Here is a 24,064-nt window from a genome sequence, read left to right as displayed (position 1 = left end):
AGGAGTTGTAGTAGAAGTCAGAGGTGTAGATGGTGAACAAACAGTTCCCTGGGGTGTGCCAGTGTTGCAGTCTGTGGCCTGTCCGTAAGGTAGTCTGTAATCCATGCCACCAGGTCCTGATCAACCTGCATCACTGAGAGCTTCTCAGCCAGCCGGACTTGCTGGACCGTATCGAAAGCACTAGAGAAGTCAAAGAACGTGATCCTCACCGTGCTTTGTGGCCTCTCCAGGTGCATGTAAGCTCTGTGAAGCAGGTAGATGGTGGCATCCTCCACACCAATGTCAGTCTGGTACGCAAACTGCAGTGGGTCCAGGTAGTCACGCAACAGGGGCCTGAGAGCTGACCAGCTTGTCAAAGGTATTCATGACATGTGACGTTAGAGCCACAGCCCCTCCATTGCTCCTCTCGCCCTTTTCATGCCTGTGATGTTTCTCACCCCCACCCATACCTCTCGGGGGTTGTTGTGTTCACGGGTCTTAGCAAAAAATCAGACAGGTGCAGCTTGTCCTCACTAACACCAAGAAAGTGGGGCACATTACACTCTTAAATTAAATCGCTGCACTGACTTCCTCTGTGTCAAAGGATAAAAATTATTGCTCGTCTATAAAGAAGTTAATGGTCCCCGGTCTAAGTACATCTCTGATTTAATTATACATATGAAGCATCCAGACGCCTCAGGTTATCTGGGACAGGTTTACTGTTCCCAGCACTAAAACCAGGCAAGTTAGGGCAGCTCTTAGTTTCTATGCTCATTCCTGAATACCGGATGTTTGCTTTAATTGTCAGCTCACTTGAATCAGGGCTTAAAATATTACTGTTTACTCTAGGTGCTGTATCGTTGGCAACTGGACTGTTTCACCTCTCATCCAAGAGGCTTCTTCAGTTCTAACTAACTGGAGAGGAGTTGCAGGCTTTTAAACTCTGTGTGGGAGTGCCATTACAGAGTTGTTAAGGACATGTGTGAGCTCTGAGTTTCAGAGTCATTAGGGCCACTTGTGGGTCATTGGTCCAACCAGTCTTCATGTGGGTTGCTAAGGCCAGGTGAGCTGAGGTGTGAAAGGTTGTTAAGCTGTCTGGGGAGGGAACTCAGTACTGCATTGTAGTGTGTGATAAATAATATCTTAGTCCACCTCCTCTGTTCAAAGACAGTCGTTCCAGTTTGATGTAGATAGATTATTTTACTCGTCTTTCAAACCATCTGTCTTCTCTGGCCAAGATGTTTACATTGTTGTCCTCAAAGGAATGATTTGTCTCCTTCAGATGTAAGTGGACAGCAGAGTCTGGACCTGAGGAGTTGGCCCTCCTGTGTTGTGCCATTTGTTTATGGAGAGGTTGTTTTGTCTCCCTGATGTACAAATCTGTGCAGTCCTGGCTGCATTGAACAGCATAAAATACATTACTCTGTTTATGCCTGGGTGTTTTGTCCTTAGGATGGACAAGTTTCTGCCTCAGTGTGTTGGTAGGTTTAAAGTGAATCAGGATATGATGTTTATTAAAGATCCTCCTGAGTTTCTCAGATGTTCCTGCAACATAGGAGATGACGATGTTGTTACGTTTTCTCGTTGCCTCCTCTCTGTCTGCTCTGGATCTTTTAGAGGTTTTGACAAAGGTCCAGTTTGGGTAGCCACAGATTTTAAGTGCTCCCCTGATGTGCTTCTGTTCCTTCTCCTTCCCCTCTGACTTAGTGGGCACGGTCTCAGCCCAATGGTTTAGGGTTCTGATGACCCCCAGCTTGTGCTCCAGTGGGTGATGAGAGTCGAATAGTAAGTATTGATCTGTGTGTGAAGGTTTTCTGTACACCTCAATGTTGAAGCTTCTGTCTTCTTCAGTGTGTACTGCACAGTCCAAGAAGGGCAGACTGCGTCCTCTGACATCTTCCTGTTTGAACTTGATGTTATTGTCCACAGCATTTATATGTTCTGTGAAGGCTTCCACTTCCCTTGTTCTGATTTTGACCAAGGTGTAGTCCACATACCTGAACCAGTGGCTAGGAGCAGTTCCTGTGAAGGTAATCAAGGCTCTGCTCTCAACTTCTTCCATGTAGAGGTTCAACATCGTCATTCCTTGTGTCACAGGAACATCTGAGAAACTCAGGAGGATCTTTAATAAACATCATATCCCCGTTCACTTCAAACCGACCAACACACTGAGGCAGAAACTTGTCCATCCTAAGGTTTATGGTGTTCAATGCAGCCAGGACTGCACAGATTTGTACATTGGGGAGACAAAACAACCTCTCCATAAATGAATGGCACAACACAGGAGGGTCAACTCCTCAGGTCAAGACTCTGCTGTCCACTTACATCCGAAGGAGACAAATCATTCCTTTGAGGACAACAATGTAAACATCTTGTCCAGAGAAGACAGATGGTTTGAAAGAGGAGTAAAGGAATCCATCTATGTCAAAGTGGAACGACTGTCTTTGAACAGAGGAGGTGGACTAAGACATTACTGATCACCCACTTACAATGCAGTACAGAGTTCTCTCCCCAGACAGCTTAACAACCATTCACACCTGGGCTTACCTTGCACTAGCAAACCCACATGAAGGCCGGATGGGTCAACGAACAAGTGGCTCTAACGACTCTGAAACTCAGAGCTCACATGTGTCCTTAACGACTCTGTAAGTACACTCCCACACTATGTAAGGACACTCCCACACTCTGTGAGTACACTCCCACACTATGTAGGGGCACTCCCGCACTACGCAAGCACATTCCCACACTATGTACGGATACTCCCACACGATGTAAGGGCACTCTCAGGCGACGTAAGGACACTCCCATACATAGTTTAATAGCCTGCAGCTCCTCCAGTTAGTTAGAACTGAAGAAGCCTCTTGGATGAGAGATGAAATGTCTTCAAGAAACTGAAACAAGTCCAGTTGCCTACGATACAGCACTTAGAATTACTGTTTACTGTGGCTTTATAATAATTATACATATATATATAAATAAAACTACTTTTTGATCTGTAACTATTTTCTTGCTGTTGTTTTTATTAGCTTTTAAATGGCGTTTTTTTAATCTGTAACTATTTATTTGCTCATTTTTCATTTTGCCTTTTATTGCCTTATAAATGCAATTTTAAATATTTCTGATGTCTTGCTGCTTTCATGTGCTCTTTTAATGCACTTTGAATTGCCTTGTGTCTGAATGGTGTTATAAAAACATCTTGCCTACATGACTTGTATTTGCTTAAAAAGCACTGAGGTGAGATTCCTTCTATAATCCTCTGGAGGTTTTCTAAAGCCCTGTTCAAACCAAAAATTTGCAACAACCTCAGTTGAAACCTGCAACTTCTTGCAATGTGCTCACACCAACGGAACTAGACGAGACATTTGTCCCGATTGTACTGTGGTGCCAGGGTTTTTTGTTGTTTGTGTCTTTCTTGTCTTTTCTTTTCTTTTTTTCTTGTGCTTGAGCTCAAGTGTTTTTTCTAACTGGTCTTTGTCTAATGCTTGTGTTTTTCCCCTCATGTGCAGAACCTCCACGACTCTCCACTCAGCTTTCTGCTCCACTTCCTCACCTGAGATTCCTCCACGTCGCCACCAGACAAACCAGCCTGCCTGCCCTCCTCGTCATCTACTCCCTCAAGAACGCTTCTGCAAAATAAATACCTTTAAACTGATTTCAGCCTCTGGCCTCTGCAGTTTGGGTCCAAACAAAACCCCACCGTAACACTATTATCTCTATTTCAAAGACTCTTTGCACTCCCCTTACTTTTGTTTCAACTGCCAGCTTCGGTGCTGATGAAATGGCATAAAGTGCAGAGTGGCTGTGAGTGTGAGTGGAGCAGAGGAAAAGCAGTGAAGTTGCCAGTTAAGCAGTAAGCGCTGATTACACTGATCACATGGATCACATTATAAAGGCAGCCACCGGCACCGACACCATCAGCCAGCCGGGTCCAGCTGCATCGGGCCGGTTCATGCTGCTGCAACTTTCACCTGCAACGTTCTCAAAGTTTCATCACATCACTGTTATCTCAGCTGCACGACTGCATCTCTGTGTTTTCATGTTTCTGCTGCTTCGTTTTACTGTGCAAACAATGACTTTTGTATCTGCTTAAACAGCACTGAGGTGAGATTCCTTCTATAATCCTCTGGAGGTTTCCTAAAGCCCTGTTCAAACCAAAGATCTGCAACAAGCTCAGTTGAAACCTGCAACTTCTTGCAATGTGTGGGACCTGTAAGTAAAATCCTCAGGTTCATCTATAGACTGACCTGCAGTAACAAGCTGCTGTGTTAATGTATATTGTAAGAAAGCGATTCACTTAACTTCACTCAGCGTTTGTGCAGAGTGAAGCTGAGTATCAACTCACTGAGCACTTCAGTGTTCTTCCTGATCAGGTATCAGAAACAACACTGTGTCTTAGTGGTGAGTTTACCACTAAGACACAGTGTTGTTTATGTTTAATCAAAACCTGTTTCACAAAGGTTTCTGATAAAAAGCGACCCCCCACTGGTCACGGTGTAATTAAACTGCTGGTATTATGCATGCAGAGAAATCTACTGACTTGTTGTCCTCTTATCTCTGGGGGAATAATTCCTTAAATAAATGAAAACTCCAGAAATAGTGACTAAGATGGCCATGAAGCTGTGTCATCTGATTTTGAAGACATTTTGTTAAACAGGGTCAGATTAAAAGATTTTACAGTCAGCAGTAATTTCAGTTTTCAGCGTTTCATCCTCAGATTTCCCCATTTAAACATTTAATTTAAACATTTGATCCCTGCTTCTTCCTGTTTTCAGTTTTGATGCTCTTGACATGTCTTCATATTGTCCTTAACTTATTTCAATATGTTATCTGCTGTTTGTTTCATTGCAAGCTAATGCCAAGTTAAGACAAGTTGAAACTCGACTTGTTTTTTCGTTTCACTGGAAGTGGCAGTAATCTTGATTTATAAAGGAGGCAATGAGTCGTTATCACAATCATTTGGATGAGTGTGAGGACTGGAGGCAAACTCTTTATCAACTACAAAAGATTATTATTTTTACGATGTTGGGATTTTTTTAACATAAACTTGACAAAGAAACAAGTTCCCCGGTGCCTGAAAGAGTTGGTAAGTGGAACTCATGTTTCAAAGAATATAATTACTTCCTATTTTAATTATACTTATTACATTCCAGGCCATTTATTAAATGATAGACATGTAGTTGGATCATGTAAAGAAGTAAAGTGTAAATATGTGGCCTGATAACATAATGATAACATAATGATAACATAATGTTAACATAATGATAACAATGTTAACATAATGTTAATATAATGATAACATAATGATAACATAATGCACAAATTCAACTAATTATTTTTCACAGTGAGATGGCAAAGAAAAGGCCAGCTTCCATTAAAGAGGTGCTTTTCAACACACTTGAAGATTTGCCAGAAGATGAATTCAAGAAGTTCAAATGGTTCCTGCAGGACCCCGACGTCCTGGGAGGGTTACCGGTCATCCGAAAGAGCCAACTGGAAAAAGCCAGCAGGATGGAGACGGTGGATATAATAACACAGACCTACAACCAAAAGCCTGCAGAGGTGGTGAAGAAGGTTCTCCAGAGGATCAAGAGGAACGATCTGGTGGAGGAGTTGTTGAGAACAGGAGCAACAGGTAAGTGAAACCTGCTATAATTATAATAAAGCTGTGCATCAAACATTTGTAGAGTTTAAGCTGAAAATCTTCCTGGTATTTCTTTGTGAGCCGATCTGCGTCCACAGTGTGTGTGCAACTTATATTACATAACTCATACTGCCTCCTCTGTCCTCTGCTTCTTGTTGCTCAACATAACCAGCCATGACAGAAAGACCCAGACTGGTGCACAGGAGCTGGTATGGTGAATAGGGAACAGAGACTATGAAGCATGATTTGTGGTTAGTAAGGTAACTTTAGGGTTACTTGTCTACTCGTGTCCTAATGATGTGGAGATGATATTATTAATAATCTTATACATTTACAGTCTGTGACTTTTTGTCAGCTTTCTTTCTTGTATTTTGTAGCTGTAACTGTGTGTTTGTAGCCTGTTTATGTTTTAATTTCTTCTATTCGTCTATAGTTTTCTCTGAAAGTTATTTTATTAAATATTCTGCTCTGCTACCGGTGGATGTGTCCATGTTTTACACTTTTATGTTAACGCTCGTGGCTCAATGTGGAAAACTTGGTTTGAATTATTGAGTTGATAAACTTCATGTGACAACTTAGTGTGATCATGATTGTCAGTCAGGGTGTGTGAAGCCAGACAACAGAAACATTTCCTGGATGTGTTGAACTCACTTCGTAGTTCAGGCCTCAGGTCAGGGAGGAGCAGGAGGAGGAGGAGGAGGAGCAGGAGGAGGAGGAGGAGGAGGAGCAGGAGGAGCAGGAGGAGCAGGAGGAGCAGGAAGAGGAGGAGGAGGAGCAGGAGGAGGAGGAGGAAGAAGTTAATTGACTGTGAAAACAGTGATAGCAGGGCGGGGCTGATCACACAGGGCTGGTGTGGAGAGGAGAAGCAGGAGAGACAGTTTAAACAAAAGCAGGATCACCAGCAGGAACATGTTTGTCAGTGATGAGACTGAAGGAGTTTTAATTTAGGGAGAGGCCTCCATCCAGGACTCCCACAGCCTGACCCCTGACCGCCGTCACCTGAAACCACTAACCCTCAACAAACTGCCTGATGACCTGATATCCATCACATGTCCACATTCAAAAGCAAATTAAAACATTTTGTGTTTTTCATTTATAAACAAGCATCAAATTAGAGAATCATAAATATTCCTACTATGATCACATACATACTGTTTATATGATGTGACTCTGTGGTTCATGGTCTTGTGTGGATGGGTGTTTTCCTTCCGTATGTGTTTTCTTTAATGGTTATTGTTGCATGTTCTAGTATTTTATTTGATAAATTCTTCTTTTGGCTGTATGCACTGTAATTTAAAGCACACTGACTTCACTTGCACTTTCAAAACACATAAATGATTTGTTTGCCTTGTTTTCAGGAACAGATGAAGACGTGTGTCACCAGAATCACTCTCCAGCTTCAGTGGAGCCTCCTCTGGGGTCTCTGACGCTCAAAGTCACTAAAGGTGCTCGGTAAGAGAGTCACCAGCTTTTCTTTGAGTGATGTCAAACTACAGACTTTGTGTGTTTTCAGTGTAAAACTGAATTCTGTTTAGCTGCTCAAAAGACCAAAAATCAACATTCACTCAGAAGTATAAATCACCAGCGAGGCCACACCATCAACACAAGGCATTTAACAATGTATTTAACAATATATCATGAAAATGAATGCGTGTGAGGCTTGACACATGTATTTCTACATGAGGTCTTGTGTTATGAGAGCTTCCATAGGGAATCCATGATAACACCTGAACAACAGACCCCCCTCAGGATCTCACCACCAGGAGGAAGGACAGGAAGAAACAAGAAGAGAGAAAAGGGTGGGAGCAGAGTAGAAACATGGAAGAGCGGGAGAGGGTTAGCTAGGTCTTTATGTTAAAGCTGAAAGAGGCACAGCTGAGGTGTGGTGCTGCTCCTGAAACTCTGCTTGAGCTTCATTTAATGATGAAAGTCTAAATTATTCATAGATAACAGCTGCAGAAGAAGAGAGTGGCCTTAGTTTTCTGTATTAAGGATAGCAGAGTGCAGGAAGGCACCAAGACAGAAGTCACTTATAGGTGGTCTGCAGTCCAGGTCAGGACACAGATGGTGTCCAATACGGACCTGAACTTATGGAGAGGGAAAGACAGTCTGTTCGGTTGTTAAGATGTGTTGTGATTGTTTACTGTGAAGTTGGTTGAGACTGTTATCATGTGAAATGAAGTTCAAAATGAGGAAACTTAAGGTACAACTAATTTTTCAGACGATCTCTGTTATATATTTAATGCAGCGCTTATTTTACTTGAAATGAGTAAAGAACATTTATTTATTATAAAAGTACTTATTAAAATCTCTTCAGTTAGATGTGTAAACTGACAATACTATATAATAAATGTGATATAATTGTTCTGTGTTGCCAGCTGTTGACTACATATAGACGTTGATACAACTATTAGATACTTCAATATACTGTACATGTAAATAGATCTCAATGCAAGTTATGACATTATTTACATTTACATTTAGGGCATTTAGCAGACGCTTTTGTCCACAGCGACTTACAATAAGTACATTTGTCACAAGAAAAAAACCACAACATATCACCGTTGATAAAGTAGAAAAGAAAAGATAGAAACAATTTTCAAGCCTTCATCTGAGCAAAGTAGCTGCTATTTATCAAGGATACCTTAAGTACATAAGTGCTATGATGTAAGTGCTAAGGGTAAGAACATGCAACTGTATATGATTTTTCTTTTTGGAGGTAGATGGGTGCAGTTCCGTTGACGGCCTTGAAGGCCAGCACCATGGTCTTGAATCTGATGTGGGCTGCAACAGGAAGCCAGTGGTGGTCACGGAGGAGGGGGGTCACATGGGAGAATTTGGGTAGATTGAAAACGAGGCGCACTGCAGCGTTCTGGATATGTTGCAACAGTTTAGTCGCAGAAACCTGGAGTCCAGCCAAGAGCAAGTTGCAGTAATCCAGGCGGGAGATGACCAGCGATTGGACCAGGAGTTGCGTCACATCCTTTGTGAGGAAAGACCGGATCCTGCGGATGTTGTAGAGGGAAAATCTGCAGGATCGGGCCACAGCAGTGATGTTGGGGGTGCAGGATAGTCCGTCGTCCAGGATTACGCCCAGGTTCCTTGCAGTCTAAGGTTGAGTTTGAGATGATGCGCAGTTGTCCAAGCGGAGATGTCTGCCAGACATTCTGAGATGCACGTGGCAACGTGGGTATTGTAGGATGGGGAAAGGAGAGGAACAGTTGGGTGTCGTCAGCATAACAGTGGTAAGAGAATCCATGTGATGTGATTGCAGAGCCCAGTGATCCAGTGTATAGTGAAAACAGAAGTGGTCCTAGTACTGAGCCTTGAGGGACACCTCACCACCAGCGATGCCAAGTTCGGCCAGAGTGGAGAGGAGGATTTGGTGGTTGACTGTGTCAAACGCAGAGGATAAGTCGAGGAGGATGAGGACGGACGAGTGGGACGAGGCTCTGGCGGCGCAGAGCGACTGTCACTGTGAGGAGGGCCGTCTCAGTGGAGTGAGCAGTCCTGAAGCCTGACTGATTAGGGTCAAGGAGATCTTTTTGTGAAAGGTAGGAGGACAGTCAGGTGTAAACTGCACGTTCCAGGGTTTTAGAGAGGAATGAAAGAAGAGATACAGGTCTGTAGTTTCGGATGTCAGCTGAGTCTAGGGTGGATTTCTTTAGGAGTGGCTTGACTGTAGCTGTCTTGAAAGGAGCTGGAATACGGCCTGAAGTGATGGAGGAGTTGATCAGGGTGGTGAGGAAAGGTCATGTGAGATGTTTTGGAGAAGAGAGGAGGGAATCAGGTCGAGGGAACAGGTGGTGGCGCGGTTAGACGTCACTAGTGTGTGAACATCTTCAGAGGAGAGAGGGCTGAAGCAGGTAAGGCTGTCATAGGTGATGGTTGGGTGAGGTGCTTTCTGGGAGGGCATAGGAGTAAATGAGGAGCTGATGTCTTTTACTTTCTTGTAAAGTAAGTTGCAAAGTCATCAGATAGGAGGTGGTGGTAGTGAGCAAGGTCATCAGGATGATGTGATTTTTTCCATTTTCTCTCTGCTGCTGATCTGTTGGTTCGCAGCGATTCAGACAGCCGGGGAGGGGGGTGATCGTGATCCTCGACCTGTTTGTCTCGGGGAGTGTGAGAATGAGTAGGCGGTTGAGAGGGCAGCTGGAGTGGCAATGTTTTCTGGAGTAATCCACATCTCCGTAAGGGCCAGGAAGTGGAGAGTCTGCAGGGAGGCATAGGCTGAAATGGTGTCCGCCTTCTTCACTGCAGACTGGCAGTTCCATAGCCCCCCGGTCCTTCAAGTTCAGTACCGGTGGAGAATGTTGGGTAACAGAGATCGGCTGGGTTACGGCCTCGAGCAATGGGTCTCCAGTGAAATCTCCTCCGGTTAGATGTCCTGACTGGGATTGGGTGGAACAGTTAGTTACTTGGACTTCCTCGATAGACTCCCTCAGAGAGACTCCCTAAGTCTTCGTTCGGCTGTCCTGACGCTGCAGCTGATGCTGTAGTGACTAGCCCATACGTGCTAGATTTACCTCATGCTGACTTAGCTCCGGCCTGCAATCAAGCCTATTCAACACACCTGACTTTGCAGAAACTCACTGAAACCTACTTAGCTTCAAGGGTTTCACAACAATTGACACAAAAAGTATCTAGACAATATATTATGTTGGTACAAACCTTTGCTTGAGGAAATTTTCTCTTCTTGAGAATCAATAATTAAGAAGGTGGGAGGTGAGAATGTGAGTGTTGATTGCATTTCTGCTTTTTCCACAGGATCCCGCTCCGTTCAGGATCGCCTGCTGTCTACCAGCTGAAACACAAGAAGAAGAAGTTTGGAGCTCTGACAAGAATAACTGTTGGTGAAAAAGACCCTGCAAAGACAAACAGAACCATCTTACTTGTTGGTGACACAGGAACAGAAAAATCTACTCTGGTCAACGCTCTGGTCAAGTACGCCACGGGAGTGGAGGAGGACGGTGTCTGGTCTCAGCTCGCAAAGGAAAAGAAGAAAAGTCGATCCAAGAGTCAGACATCAGATGTGATCGTGTACCAGATCTTTGGATTTGAAGGTAAAACTCTGCCCTACTCTCTGACCATCATCGATATTCCTGGATATGGAGCAACCGGTGGGATTGAAAAAGATGTCATCATCAGTCAGAGTTTATATGACTTGTTCAGCTCAGAAGACGGAGTCCATGAGATCAATGCAGTGGGTCTGGTGCTGAAAGCAACTGAGACTCGAGTAAGTGGTCGACTGCGGTGCATCTTTGATTCAGGGTTGTCTGTGTTTGGTAAAGACGTGAAGAAGAATACCGTTGCCCTCATCACACACTCTGATGGAAGAACACAAAAAAACGCTCTGAAAGCCCTCGAGGCTGCAAACATTAAGTGTGCCAAAGATAAAAAGAATCAGCGTGTTCACTTCCTGTTTAACTTCCAGACAGAAGACAGGACCAAGGACACAGAAGAGCTTCAACATGCAGATACACCAACAACAAATGGACTGTGTCAGTTCACAGACTTTCTGGAAAAAACTCCACCTCAACAGCTGGAGACGACCATGGATGTCTTAAATTCACGCATCCAACTGACAGCCTGCATCAAAAACCTGAAAGAGAGAGCTGAAATGATCCAACTTAAACAGAAGAAAATCCAACAGGCTCAGGAAGCTCTGAAGAAACATAAACAAGAGATGAAGAACAATGAGAATGTTCCTGAAGAAGAGGATGAGGACAACACAGTTAAAGTACCTATCAGAGGTGGAAACAGGTGGTGGGGGTGTGGGTTGTTTGATAAAGAGCCCGATGGCTCCACTTCCAGTACCAGGGAGTGTCCTGCATCAGCTCCCATTAAAGAGAAGAAGAAGACAAGCAAAGTTAGAAAGGCCATAGAAGATATGAGAGAGAAGTATGGAAGAGGTAAAGGAGACTGTGAGAGCCTTCTGGAGAATCTGGAGAAGGAAATGGAAGAACTTCAGAAAGAGAAAGATCAGTTGTTGGAGGAAACCTTCCAGCATGTTGTCAATCTGGAGAAGATCGCCCTGAATGTGGATTCACTGTCCACTCATGTCCACTTGGACTTCCTGATTGAGAAGATGAAGGAGAAGGGAGATGCAAATAAGGTCAAGAAACTGGAAGAGATGAAAGGTCGAGTGAATAAAGGAGTCCTGGGAGCACTGCGGTACAAACATACAGCAGCTGTCAAAGTAGCAATGAAGTAAGTGAACAGTATTCTGACCTGTTACTGTCATGAAGTCCAGTCCAACACCACTGCAGACTGCAACCTTAATGATACACGTAGTTACAATAACACCTCTCTGACAGCATCAGGCAACACTGAATGTAGAATGAATGACTGAGCTGTACTGGACTGCATCAGATTTTACAGATGAAGCTAATAAAGTGGCCATATGTTAACAGCTACATTATAGTGTGCTATAAACATTTTTATACATGTTTATGTGTTGTTAATGAAACTGAATCTATACATGCAATTAATGTGTACATGATCTCGTTCCTCTGCAGGAAAACGATTGCCTCATTGAAAAACAAGGACATCATCTCGAAAAGTGTTCTGATCCAATCAAAATCTCCTGCTGTCTACCAGCTGAGACCAAAGACAGAGGATATCAGATCTCTAAGAAGAGTGACTCTTGGTGAAAAAGATTTGAACCAGACAAACAGAACCATCTTACTTGTGGGAGAAACAGGAGCAGGAAAATCTACTCTGATCAACGCTCTGGTCAACTACACCATGGGGGTAGAGTGGGAGGACGATGTCTGGTTTCAGATTGTAGAGGACGAGAAGAGAAACCAATCAGAGAGTCAGACATCAGATGTGATCGTGTACCAGATCTTTGGATTTGAAGGCAAAACTCTGCCCTACTCTCTGACCATCATCGATACTCCTGGATATGAATGTAACAGAGGGACCGAACAAGAAGACGTCATCAGTCAAAGATTATTTGACTTGTTCCGCTCAGAAGATGGAGTTCATGAGATGAATGCAGTGGGTCTGGTGCTGAAAGCAACTGAGAATTGTCTGAACGATCGTCTTAAATACGTCTTTGATTCAGTGGTGTCTCTGTTTGGAAAAAACATGGAGCAGAGCATCGTCGCCCTCATCACACACTCTGATGGTCTGACACCTGAAAACGCTCTGAAAGCTCTGAAGGCTGCAAACATGAAGAATGCCAAAGATGGAAAGAATAACCCTGTTTATTTTCTGTTCAATAACTGTCAGAGCACACAGAAAACACAGAGAAATCAGGATCATTTAAAAAGTGCATGGGACTTAACAACAGACGAAATGGGCCAGTTCACTGACTTTTTGGAAAAAGCTGCACCTCAGAAGCTGATGACAACTGTTGAAGTGTTGAATACACAATTCAGACTGACGGCCTGCATCCAAAACCTGCAAGAGAGGATCAAGTTGACTGAACTGAAACAGAGAGAAATCCAACAGACTCATGATGGTCTGAAGAAACATGAAGAGGAGATGAAGAACAATGAGAAGTTCACTTTAGAAATTGATGTGCCCTGTAAGGAAAAAGAAAGTAGTAAGAAAGGAGCGACCTGCTGTAAAGTCTGTAAGGAGAACTGTCACTATCCGTGCACACTGGCCCTGAGTCCAAAATGGTGTGATGTCATGAAAAAAGGCTGCTGCGTTGTGTGTACCAAGAAGTGTCCTGTGTCAGATCATGAGAAAGAAAAGAAGATCTACGTGAGCAAGACAACGAAAGTTCAGATGGACCTGAAATATGTGAGAGAAAAGTATGAAAGAAGTAAAGCCGACTGTGAGATGACAACAAGCCTTCTGGAAACTCTGGAGAAGGAAATGGAAGAAGTGACAGCAGTCAAGTATCAGTTGTTGGAGGAGTCCTTCCAGCATGTTGTCAAACTGGAGCAGATCGCCCTAAATGTTGATTCACTGTCCACTCATGTCCACTTGGACTTCCTGATTGAGAAGATGATGGAGAAAGGAGACACAGAGAAGGTCCAGAAACTGGAAGAGATGAAGAGTCGAGTGGATGAAGGAACCAGAGCAGCGGAGCTTCACAAACCAACAGCAGCTGGCGAAGAAGCAGATGAGTAGGTGAACAACACGACTGAGAGCAGACAGCTGTGTAGAAAACCAGCTGTACGCTGCTGATTACAAAAGTTTTTATCATGTTTTTTATAAAGTACTTCTATAATGTCGATGTAATCGCTACATGAGGAAATTAGCATGTCATCACTTGTTAAATGTGTAATTCATGGAGACAGCGCCCTCTGTGGTCTGTAAGCACTGTTTGTTCTTGTAGTTTGATGTTTCATCACCAATAGTTACTTCACTGTACAGATGACCATCAGTGACAGCTGAGTCATCATGTTTTAGTGCTGAGAACAGTTCTTAGTGTCCAACAGCTGTTTGTAAATGGACTGAGGACGCCCCCTGGTGGTTAATGTTGAGTAGGACAGCACCCTCCCTGTCCTGTATCACAAACTGAACTCAGTCAGATCCCACAATTATTTTTTGTGAGGGAAATTCCTGTTATGATCATGTTTTTTGCAATATGATCATATTTTTTTGCTTTTGCTTGTGTGGTATGAATAGATGTGTCTTATATATCCACCATGATATTATAATGATGAAGTTGTTGTGAAACTAAATAGAAGTAAACTCATTATAAAGGAGTTCAGCCTGGAGGGGTTAAACCTCTTCCTGTGTGTTGTGACAGTGTTAATAACAGCAGGATGTATGTGTGGAGGAGGTCAAGGTGCAGCTGGTGGATGTTTGACACTTTGTGACATTTGGATGAGAGAAGAACAAAGTGTCTTTAGACGAGAACCTGTAACGACCAAGTAGAGAAAGGTCAATAACAGCTTGAGTGAAATCATTTGCATCCTGTTGTTGGCTTCAGTTAATGTGTGTTATCTCAACGTGCTATAAGAACTAACTATCCTCACTCATATCTCTGTAATGCTGATGGTGGCTCTGGTTTGCAATAAGATAATAAAGATTAATTGAGAATCTGAATATTGTGTCTAGTATTTCAGTACTAAATCACAGCTACACTGCAGCAAATCAGACTAATCAAGCTGCATTTCTGCCGTGAATCACAATATTAACCGTTAATAAGCACAATTACCGTTAATGTGAAGAAACAACAGTGTGAAAGACATCTATGTGCATAGTTGTTGAGCTGTCTACTGAAGCATGCTCACCAGCTCGCCCCGGCCCGCCCTGTCTGCTAACAGCACCCTGTAGCTCAGAGGTGACAGTCTGACAGCCTGTGGTTTCAGCTGGAGATGTAAAGCAGCCAGTTCACCTCTGAGTCTGATAAGTCAACAACATGGACTCAGTAAATGTGGAGACGGGACTGATCACACAGAACATGTCACTTCAGCCTTATTTACTTTGTGGGCCTGATCGATTATCGGGGCTGATGTTCAGCTTGTTTCAGTGTTTATTGTGTCTGATGTGATAAAATTAAACAAGTTAAAAATAGAATATTGTGACTTTGATGCAGCCTCCTCTCTGACTGTAGTCACCATACAGTGTCACTCAGTGTCCCGCCCACAACACGATCTGATTGGCTACACATCGTGAGTGACAGCACATTAATAAAATACACCACTCTGACACACAAACTAAAAATAAGTTTCAGTCACACCTAATTTAAATTGAATGTACATTATGTCGTGAACAAAACTGCTTCAGTATGTGAACTGATCATTTCTTTAACTATCCAATGATCCAGAACGTTTACTCTTTCAGAACTGAACTGTGAAGGAGTGGAGGACATGAATCAGTCCAGCTGTTTTCTAAAACACTGTCTGAGTGCTCATACAGTGTTTGTACTCATGTACTTTCACTGTAAGTTATTTGCAGCCTGGGAGGGTTCAGTGTTTACAGCTTAGATTGGACTATTGGACTTATCAGGTGGCAGCAGACCAGCCTGTAAAAAGGCGGGGCACGTCTGCCTAGGATCTTCTGCAGGATCAGATCACATGATTTCACAGGTATCGTGTGTTTCACCCTTCAGGAAGCCAATCGTTCACAGAAGGACACGTTTCTCTTTGTCTCTGAAGTGGATTTAAACTTACATTTCAGTGATGCAGGTGTCACAGTTCGTTCACGGTGCTGAGTTCAGTCAGGCGTGCAGGTGAATCCTACCCTGCACCTGAAGAAGGAAGCTGATCAAACAGCTGATAGATGGCTGTGTTTAACACTGAACAGACAAACAGGTAAGAACAAGCACATGAAGTCATGAAACACAGCAGAGAAGTCAGGTAGAAAAACACTGAAATTAAACTGCAAGTAATGATCTTGGATTGTTTATGACTGAATAACAGAGTGATGATGTAACAGAGAGTGTGATAACAGAGGGAGAGGAGCCCGGTCGGAGTCCCTTCCACAAAAATCAGAAGGATCTTTCATTAACACTCTGCTCGCCCACCTGATCAACCTCAGACCAATCAAAACTGTTTTACCTGATCTCACAGCGCTGCAGGAGCTGTTACAGACACTCTGACCTCGCCTGACCCGATTCATATGATGACCCGTTTCTGCTGCTGCCTCCACCGACAGCTTTCACCTGAACATGAGGCTCTGACTGAAGCCTGGTGACCAGAATTATTTCTAATGATGTGTTTGTGTCCACAGAACCTCCCTGATGGATAACAGACTCTGAACTGTGTCCTTCAGACTCTGCAGACATAACCTGAGGAAACATTCAGTGTCAAAGGAAACCTCCTGAAAATGGACTCGAGTGTACGAAGAAGAAGGTGGAGCATCGAACATCCACCTGCTTTTTCCAATCTACTGAAAAAACTTCCTGAATTTGCAGCTGCATATATCAAAGTATTTGATAGAAAGAAACCGAGGATGAGACAGATCATGTTTGGACTGGAGAAGATCTCTGCTCAAGTCAAACGGATGAAGGAGAAATCAAAGAGGATCAGAACCACAGCTTTGGTTTCTGCAACAGTTGGACTCGTAGCAGCATCAGCTGCAGCTCTGTTCACAGGGAGCTTCAGCCTCACAACACTTGGAGCAGCAGCTCTTTCTGTTGCTGCAGCTGCCAGTGCTGTTGGTTTTACTAAAAAACAGTTTACAAGACAGAAAGGACAAGGGAAAAAAGTGAAGGAGCTCCTGAAGATTGTTGAGTTACTGAGGAAAGAGCTGGAAGAGATAAAGAGGGTGTGTGAAGATCTGCAGAGACAGTCAGTCGGAGCTGAAACAGGAAACACTGCAGGACTGACAGACAACATCAACCAGCTGTTGGACATCACCGCTAAACTTAGAACCTCTGCAGCTTCAGACTGTGTCACAGATCTGTCTGATCACTTAAAGACAGCTGTTCGAGAGTTTGAAAAGATGAGGAGACAACTGAAAGAGAAGGTACGGACACACACTGAGAGATACAAGTGATGTAAAGGTCCAATTTGTGAGACAATGACTCCGGTCTCTGAGGGACAGAACAGTTAAGAGGTCCGTGTTCACTGAGCAGCACCACGAGTCTGACAGACTGTTGGTGATGATGGAGGATCAGAGTCTGACTCCAGCTCATGGAGAGAAAACCTGAGGATTCAACAAACTGGAAACTGACTTAGGAAGAAAACTTACAGTGAACACGTGGAGGTGATGTCTTCAGAAACTTTATAATAAAATCTGTGTTGACACTGGAGTTACTTGGAGGTTGTAGTTTTGAGTTAATTAAACTCTGATGATTCTGAAACACAGCGTTACTTTTCACATACTGGTGTTGATACTTTCATGTTACTTTTGTACTTTTACTTAAGAAAAAATGTTTAATGCAGGTAGTGTTTTTGCTCATGGTCGTATTACTGCAGTATACAGTATATATATATGTATATACACACACATATACCATTAATGAATACACAGAAGAGGAGTCATGAATATGATTCAGGGTTTTAGACCTGCTGAGGTCATCAAGAAGAAGAAGAAGATAAATAACAAATATGGCCAATTTTGACTTAAATTGTATTTAACCTAAAAAAGAACTTGTGTCATGGTAAACACTTTATAATAACTAACATTACTAAATGGTACATTTATAGTCTATTACATTTAGTTGAGTAATTTCACTGTATAGAAAAACAACTGCTTCGTAAAACATGTATGAAGCAGCTGTAAAGGTTAAAAACATATTCATGAGTGAACTACACTGTATTTATTAAACATTTACTGTATTAATACACATCAACTGCAACTTTCCAATAAACAACTGCTAATAAATAGTTTATAGTGTTTCATTGCTTCTTAACAGTGAAATAAATATGAACTAAAGTCTGATTAATTATAATTTGTCATTTTATTTGTATATATAATTGTTTGTTTGAATGATATGACAGATATGACAGTGTTTGACCTCAGTGGCAGCTGCTCAGGGAGGAGGAGAGGACCAGCTGGATTAAACATGACTCCATCCATCCAGCAGGTGGCGCTGCAGAGCTGTTTGCTCAGTGAACAGGGAGTGATGACAATAAACCAGACAGTGTTGTCAGCTGACTCATCACAACAAGACGAGTCCTGTAAAGAGTAAGAAACATGAACATTAAATTAAAATGTTTGGGTTTGGATCCATAACCTTCATGTTATCATTAAAGGCCCAACACAGTCAGCTGTGATCAGTCAGTACTTAGTTCAAATTCAAATTCAAATTCAAAGGAGCTTTATTGGCATGAAAGTTCAACAACAATGTTGCCAAAGCATCTGAATCAGAACACAACAAATAACAACACAAACACAACACCTGTGCAACAGTACCCAGCTACTCTCCCCCACTGGGATTGGTCGAGGTGAGCGAGGGGCGGGGCCTCCACCAGCAGGGGTCGCTGTTTTGTTTCATGTTTGTGGTTACCATGGTAACTGAACGCCTCTGTGTAACGTTCAGGGACCGCACTGACTGATCGATACAACAACATATCTGACTGATACATCATCTTCATCATCATCTTCATCATCTTCATCATCATCTTCATCATCATCAGACATTTTAAGATGCTGCTGGGTCAAAGAAGGACAAGATGTCGGGAGTTCACCGGACCGACGCCTCATTCCGTCGCCCTGGTGAGTCACCAGACTCCCGGTAGAAATCCCTCAGTTTAGTGATTCATGTTGTTTCATGAGGAGAAACTTCATAAACTTTGTGAAACGGCTTCGACACATTTTAAATCACTGGAGCTTCTTGTAAATTCAGCATTAAATGAAAACATGAAGCCAACTATTAATCACAACATCACCAGACTCCCTTAACAAAACAGCTCATTTTAAGAGTTGTTGAGTTAAAACAAACTTTATAACGTAGTGAAACTCTGTCTCTGACAGATTCTGAATCATCGTCTCCTTCTTGTAAATTCAGCATTAAATGAAAACAGTAAGTTGTTTGTTTCCTTGTAAAAAGTGTCAGTTTGTGGCAGCATGGCTGCACCAGCCTGTCTGCTTCTGTGTCTAAAGTGCTAAAGTCTGACCTGCCAACATTTAGCAGCTGTTTGAACACACTGTTTACACTGATTTCACCATTTACACTCAATTTATGAAAGAAGAAACATTTTATTGATGCTAAACATGTCACATTTTACAGATACACTAAACAGTAACCAGTATAGGCGACTTCTTTGTCCCCAGACTCCCTTAACAAATGTGTCAGTTTAGTGAGTTGTTGAGTTGGAGACACTTTATAAACTGTGTGAAACTCTGTCTCTGACTGATTCTGACTTATTTGTTCCTTCTTGTAAATTCAGCAAATGTTCTACATGAACTTCTTTCTGTCTTTGTGTTAAATCATGGCGTCTGTTGCATGTTGGCTCATGTTACACAGTGACTCAGTATATAATGACACATGAAAGTCAGGTGAGGTGTTTTCTTTGTTTTGTTTTAGTGAATATTAATCATCTCACAGCTGTATTAATTTAATAACTAGCTGATTTAACTAGAAAGATTTAGACTGCAACTCATTTTACATGGAGATGTTTAAACTGCTCTGATTCAGCTCACGAACAAGAACAGACTCAACAAGAAATGATAAACTATTTAAAATAAACAATCAGTCAATAAAAAAAAGCTTAAACACACGATGAGGTATGACAGGATAAAACACAACAGTAAAATTAACACAAGCAAATGATTTTACATCATTAATTCATTTCAAGTTAACTCAGTTAGCTTTTCTTTTTATAAAGATGTGACTTTCATAACCTTTGGACCAAACGTAGACTCATTATTAATAACATGATTGAGAAAGTGTTTTATAAATCTGACCGTGAGACAAACATCCAGCATGGACAAAACAATGAACGTATATTTATTAACAAATAACAAAATAAGAAACGTGAAATATGAAGAACTTAATTATTCATTTAGACTCCAACACTCAGCTGCAGGTTTAATCAGTGTGTTCACGTTCTGCTGCACACACACACACACACACACACACACACACACACACACACACACACACACACACACACACTCACACACACACAAACACACACACACACTCACTCACACACACACACACACACGCACACGCACACACACACACGCACATTAATAAACTTGTTCTGTGTCCAACAGAGAGCAAAGGTCCCGTCTTCGAGGCAGGTGGACCAGCTGATCCTGGACAGACAGAAACGGGACGCGGCCCGAGACAAAGTCCTGGAGTTCAGCAGGAACCAGCAGAGCTGCGACAGGAAGACGACGTGGCTGAAGAGTTCAGACGGTCATTTCCTGAGAGGAACCGTCGAGAGACGAGTCCGAGCTGCTCTGGACCAGCAGGAGGTCCAGGTCCAAGAGAGGAGAGACAGGTCCGTCTGTCTGTCTCATCACTCACAGTTACAGTTACTTAAGTACTTTACCGAGTACTTCCATGTCAGATGACTTCATACTTCTACTGCATCTCAGAGATAAATACTGTCTCCTCCTGTCTGTCTCCTCCTGTCTGTCTCCACCTGTCTGTCTCCACCTGTCTGTCTCCACCTGTCTGACTCCACCTGTCTGTCTCTTCCTGTCTGTCTCCTCCTGTCTGTCTCCACCTGTCTGTCTCCTCCTGTCTGTCTCCACCTGTCTGTCTCCACCTGTCTGTCTCCTCCTGTCTGTCTCCACCTGTCTGTCTCCTCCTGTCTGTCTCCACCTGTCTGTTTCCACCTGTCTGTCTGCTCCTGTCTGTCTCCACCTGTCTGTCTCCTCCTGTCTCAGGCTGCGTGTGCTGTTGGAGGTGGAGGAGCAGCAGCTCCTGCAGGAGATGGAGGAGAAGACGGAGACGTCAGTGGAGAGACAAGCGAAGATGAGAGAGCGAGCTAAGACCCTGAGAGAGAGGAGAGAGAGAGACAGACAGCAGCTGGTCTCAGACAAGCTGGACCAGCTCTTCAGGTGAGCACACCTGCAGATTTTCACAATAAAAGTCTCTGCTCATTGTGAGAGCGCGTCCTCACCAGGTGACCCTGTGTGCTTCAGGGAGCGGTGTGAGGAGCTGCGCACCATCCAGAGCCGACGCACAGAGCAGCAGGTGTGCTCGGAGCGAGCCGCTCAGGTGAGGAGCCGGCAGGAGCAGGAGCAGCTGAGGAGGCTCGAGGAGAAGGTGTTCGACGAGCTGTGGGAGGCCGACCGGCGAGCCAAAGAGGAGCGAGAGGAGCAGAGAGCGCAGAGACAGCAGCAGAGAGACATGCAGCAGCTGGACATCATCAGGGGACAGATGGAGGCAGCAGAGCAGCAGAGACGACAGCAGAGACAGCTGAGAGACGAGGAGGCCAAACTCATGGTCTGTACACACACACGTATATATACAGTATATATACAGTATATATACTGTATATAAAGTATATATACAGTATATACTGTATATATACTGTATGTACAGTAAATACACAGACAGTTTATTGTCTCAGTGCTTTAGATTCAGGAGTTATGTTTCAACATGAAGTACTGTTCTGTCCTCCTCTGTTGAACCCGACCCGTCTGCCTCTCGTGGTCCAGCTGCAGCAGCAGGAGGTGCAGCGGCTGCAGAAGCAGCGCGAGCAGCAGCAGAAGCTGGAGGATCAGCGGAGCAGACGGCGGCTGCTGGATCGAGGTTTGCGGCTGAAGATGAAGCGTCTGGCCAGAGAGCAGCAGGACGAGCTGCAGCTGGACATGAACATCCTGCAGCAGCTGCTCCGACAGGACACTGATGAGAGACAGGAAGCTGCTCAGAGGAAGGTGAACACACTTTACTACTTAACTTTACAGGTGAATACTCATTATTTACTAAAAGTACTGACAGGAAACAGAGAAAAGTCCTGCAGTCATCATCTAACAGAAAATACAACTGGACATGTCTGAGTTCAAGTTTCTCTGTGACTGAACTCAGATGAGCTTCATCTCCTCGTTAACTCATCGTCAAACACACTTCATTCAAACTGGACACAAACTGAGTCACAGTCACCAGAAGAACGTTGGTTTGTCTTCACAGTCACCTCTGGTTCGGTCCAAATCAATCCTCAGTTCACAGAGTAAATCACCTCTGTACTGTGTCCACTGTCTTCACACTGACCTCCATCACTCTCTGAGCTCAGTCCCAGTCTGCTGTCCAGACGTCCTCACTGGGAGGCTGCTGAGCCCCGTCACCTGCGCTGACTCCACCTGTGATCTGAGGCGGACCACCGTCGGCTAATAAAGACACTTAGCTCCACGGCTAAGTGAGCCCCTTGCTAACAGCAGCTAGTAGCTACAGCAAAGAGTAGAGTGAGCAGCAGTTAGCAGTTAAAGCCGCCCTGTTTAGTTTTGAAGCCTCCTTCAAATTCTGGTCGTTTCTTACGAATGACTCTGTTGAACTCTTGCAGTATTTCAGTGTAGCTGCGACAACTTGAAGCTAACAGCTGTGCTCTGCGTCTCAGGCTGAGCTGTGTGAGGAGCAGCAGAGGTACCGGCAGTATCTGTCTGATGAGCTGCAGAAGCAGAAGGAGGAGGAGGAGGAGACGGAGCAGCTGATCGAGGAGCAACTGAAGGAGGTGATGACCAAACGGGAGGAGCAGAGTCGACTGCAGCGTGAGGCCAGAAACCGACTGATGAAGGAAGTGATGGAGGCTCGAAGTCTGCAGATCCAACACAAACGTAAGAAAACGGAGCATTTCATTCAAAATGTGGATTAATCCACCGCTGAACATAGTCCCCAACAAATGTCCTGTGTCCTCCTGTCCTGCAGTGGACATGAACAAGCAGAAACAAGTGGAGCTGTCCAAAGAGAGAGACGAGCTGGACAGAGCGATGGAGGAGATGAAGCTGATGGACGAGGAGGAGAAAAGATGGTACGTTAACAGTCATCCATGACACACACTGAACTGTCCTGGTCCTGAACTGGTCTCTGTTGGTCCTGAACTGGTCTCTGTTGGTCCTGAACTGGTCTCTGTTGGTCCTGAACTTGTCTCTGTTGGTCCTGAACTCGTCTCTGTTGGTCCTGAACTTGTCTCTGTTGGTCCTGAACTTGTCTCTGTTTCTGAACTCGTCTCTGTTTCTGAACTCGTCTCTGTTGGTCCTGAACTCGTCTCTGTTGGTCCTGAACTCGTCTCTGGTCGTCCTTGCAGTCAGCAGCAGACCCGTGAGGCGTATCAGGCCGACCTGAAGGCTCAGATGAAGCAGCAGCAGCAGCTTCGGTGTGAGCAGAGAGCTGAGGCTGAGAGGGAGTATCAGCAGGGCCTGATCCAGCAGGAGCTGTACAACCAGAAGAAAGACGAGATCCTGTCCAGACCCACATCTCACACCAACGCCCCACATCCATTCAGACGAGCAGAGGGATCCAGGTCCGCCTCCACGGTCCACCTCACATAGTCAGCCTGCACATGGAAGTCAAACACTGTAAACGACACATCTCTCTGATGTTCCTGTAAAAGAGGAAATCTAAATAATAAAGTCTGTTCATGCTGTGAGATTTGTCTTTAATCCTCATAAAGTGCTAACATGCTAATGTTTAACACCATCTTAGATTAGCGTGTTAGCATGCTAACATTAGCTGATGTGATGTCATCATAAACCGAAGTGTTGGACACATGAACATGTTGACCAGATGATCAGTCACAGTTCTTACAGTGGCTCCTGAGGGGAACATCCTCACTACATGCACACAGTACTTGTACCTGGAGGGCAGGTGTTGTGTTGGGTAACGCAGTACTTACTGAAGGTGAGGGAGGAGATCCATGTTGCATCAAGTCCGGGGGCTTTATTGTGAAACAACCATCATCCAGAAAGAAACAACGTGAGTCACTGTTTGTTTCAGCTCACACATGATTCAGACGGACTTATCTACACACCGAACCTTCTGACAGTAAAGTAACTAAGTGCATTTACTCAAGTACTGCACCTAAGTTTGAGGTACTTCCAATTGACTTGAGTACTCTCTTTTTTTTCTGTGTATCAGCTGTAACAAACTGATAATGAACTACCCAGGTGTTTAATGTGAACATGTTAATG

At 43.8% G+C, this 24,064-nt stretch overlaps 1 protein-coding gene and 1 long non-coding RNA gene across 2 annotated transcripts; both read left to right on the top strand.

The window, feature by feature from the left end:
* Positions 1-15,663: 15,663 nt before the first annotated feature.
* On the top strand, positions 15,664-17,862 carry LOC141005631 (uncharacterized). The gene is made up of 2 exons (XR_012179890.1): positions 15,664-15,843; positions 16,262-17,862. It is a non-coding gene; the product is annotated as an uncharacterized lncRNA (long non-coding RNA).
* Positions 17,863-18,588: 726 nt separating this feature from the next.
* Positions 18,589-23,480, top strand: cfap53 (cilia and flagella associated protein 53). Its single transcript, XM_073477537.1, has 8 exons — positions 18,589-18,694; positions 20,201-20,430; positions 20,822-20,995; positions 21,080-21,383; positions 21,599-21,817; positions 22,495-22,711; positions 22,803-22,905; positions 23,182-23,480. The coding sequence occupies exons 1-8, from the start codon at positions 18,626-18,628 to the stop codon at positions 23,423-23,425; spliced, it is 1,560 nt and encodes a 519-aa protein (XP_073333638.1). The 5' UTR covers positions 18,589-18,625; the 3' UTR covers positions 23,426-23,480.
* The last annotated feature ends 584 nt before the right edge of the window (positions 23,481-24,064 follow it).

The sequence above is a fragment of the Pagrus major genome, chromosome 12 (genome assembly GCF_040436345.1).
Source record: "Pagrus major chromosome 12, Pma_NU_1.0".
Classification (NCBI taxonomy): Eukaryota; Metazoa; Chordata; class Actinopteri; order Spariformes; family Sparidae; genus Pagrus; species Pagrus major.
Note: the sequence above shows the minus strand (reverse complement) of the source record. Positions and strands in the feature narration are given on the sequence as shown.

What these genes read in the sequence shown, in the direction of transcription:
- cfap53 (XM_073477537.1), top strand. Translation starts at nt 18,626, where the DNA reads ATGCTGCTGGGTCAAAGAAGGACAAGATGTCGGGAGTTCACCGGACCG. An exon ending in ACGAGGAGGCCAAACTCATG is followed by an intron (nt 21,384 to 21,598) that starts GTCTGTACACAC and finishes CTCGTGGTCCAG; the next exon opens with CTGCAGCAGCAGGAGGTGCA. An exon ending in GACGAGGAGGAGAAAAGATG is followed by an intron (nt 22,906 to 23,181) that starts GTACGTTAACAG and finishes TCGTCCTTGCAG; the next exon opens with TCAGCAGCAGACCCGTGAGG.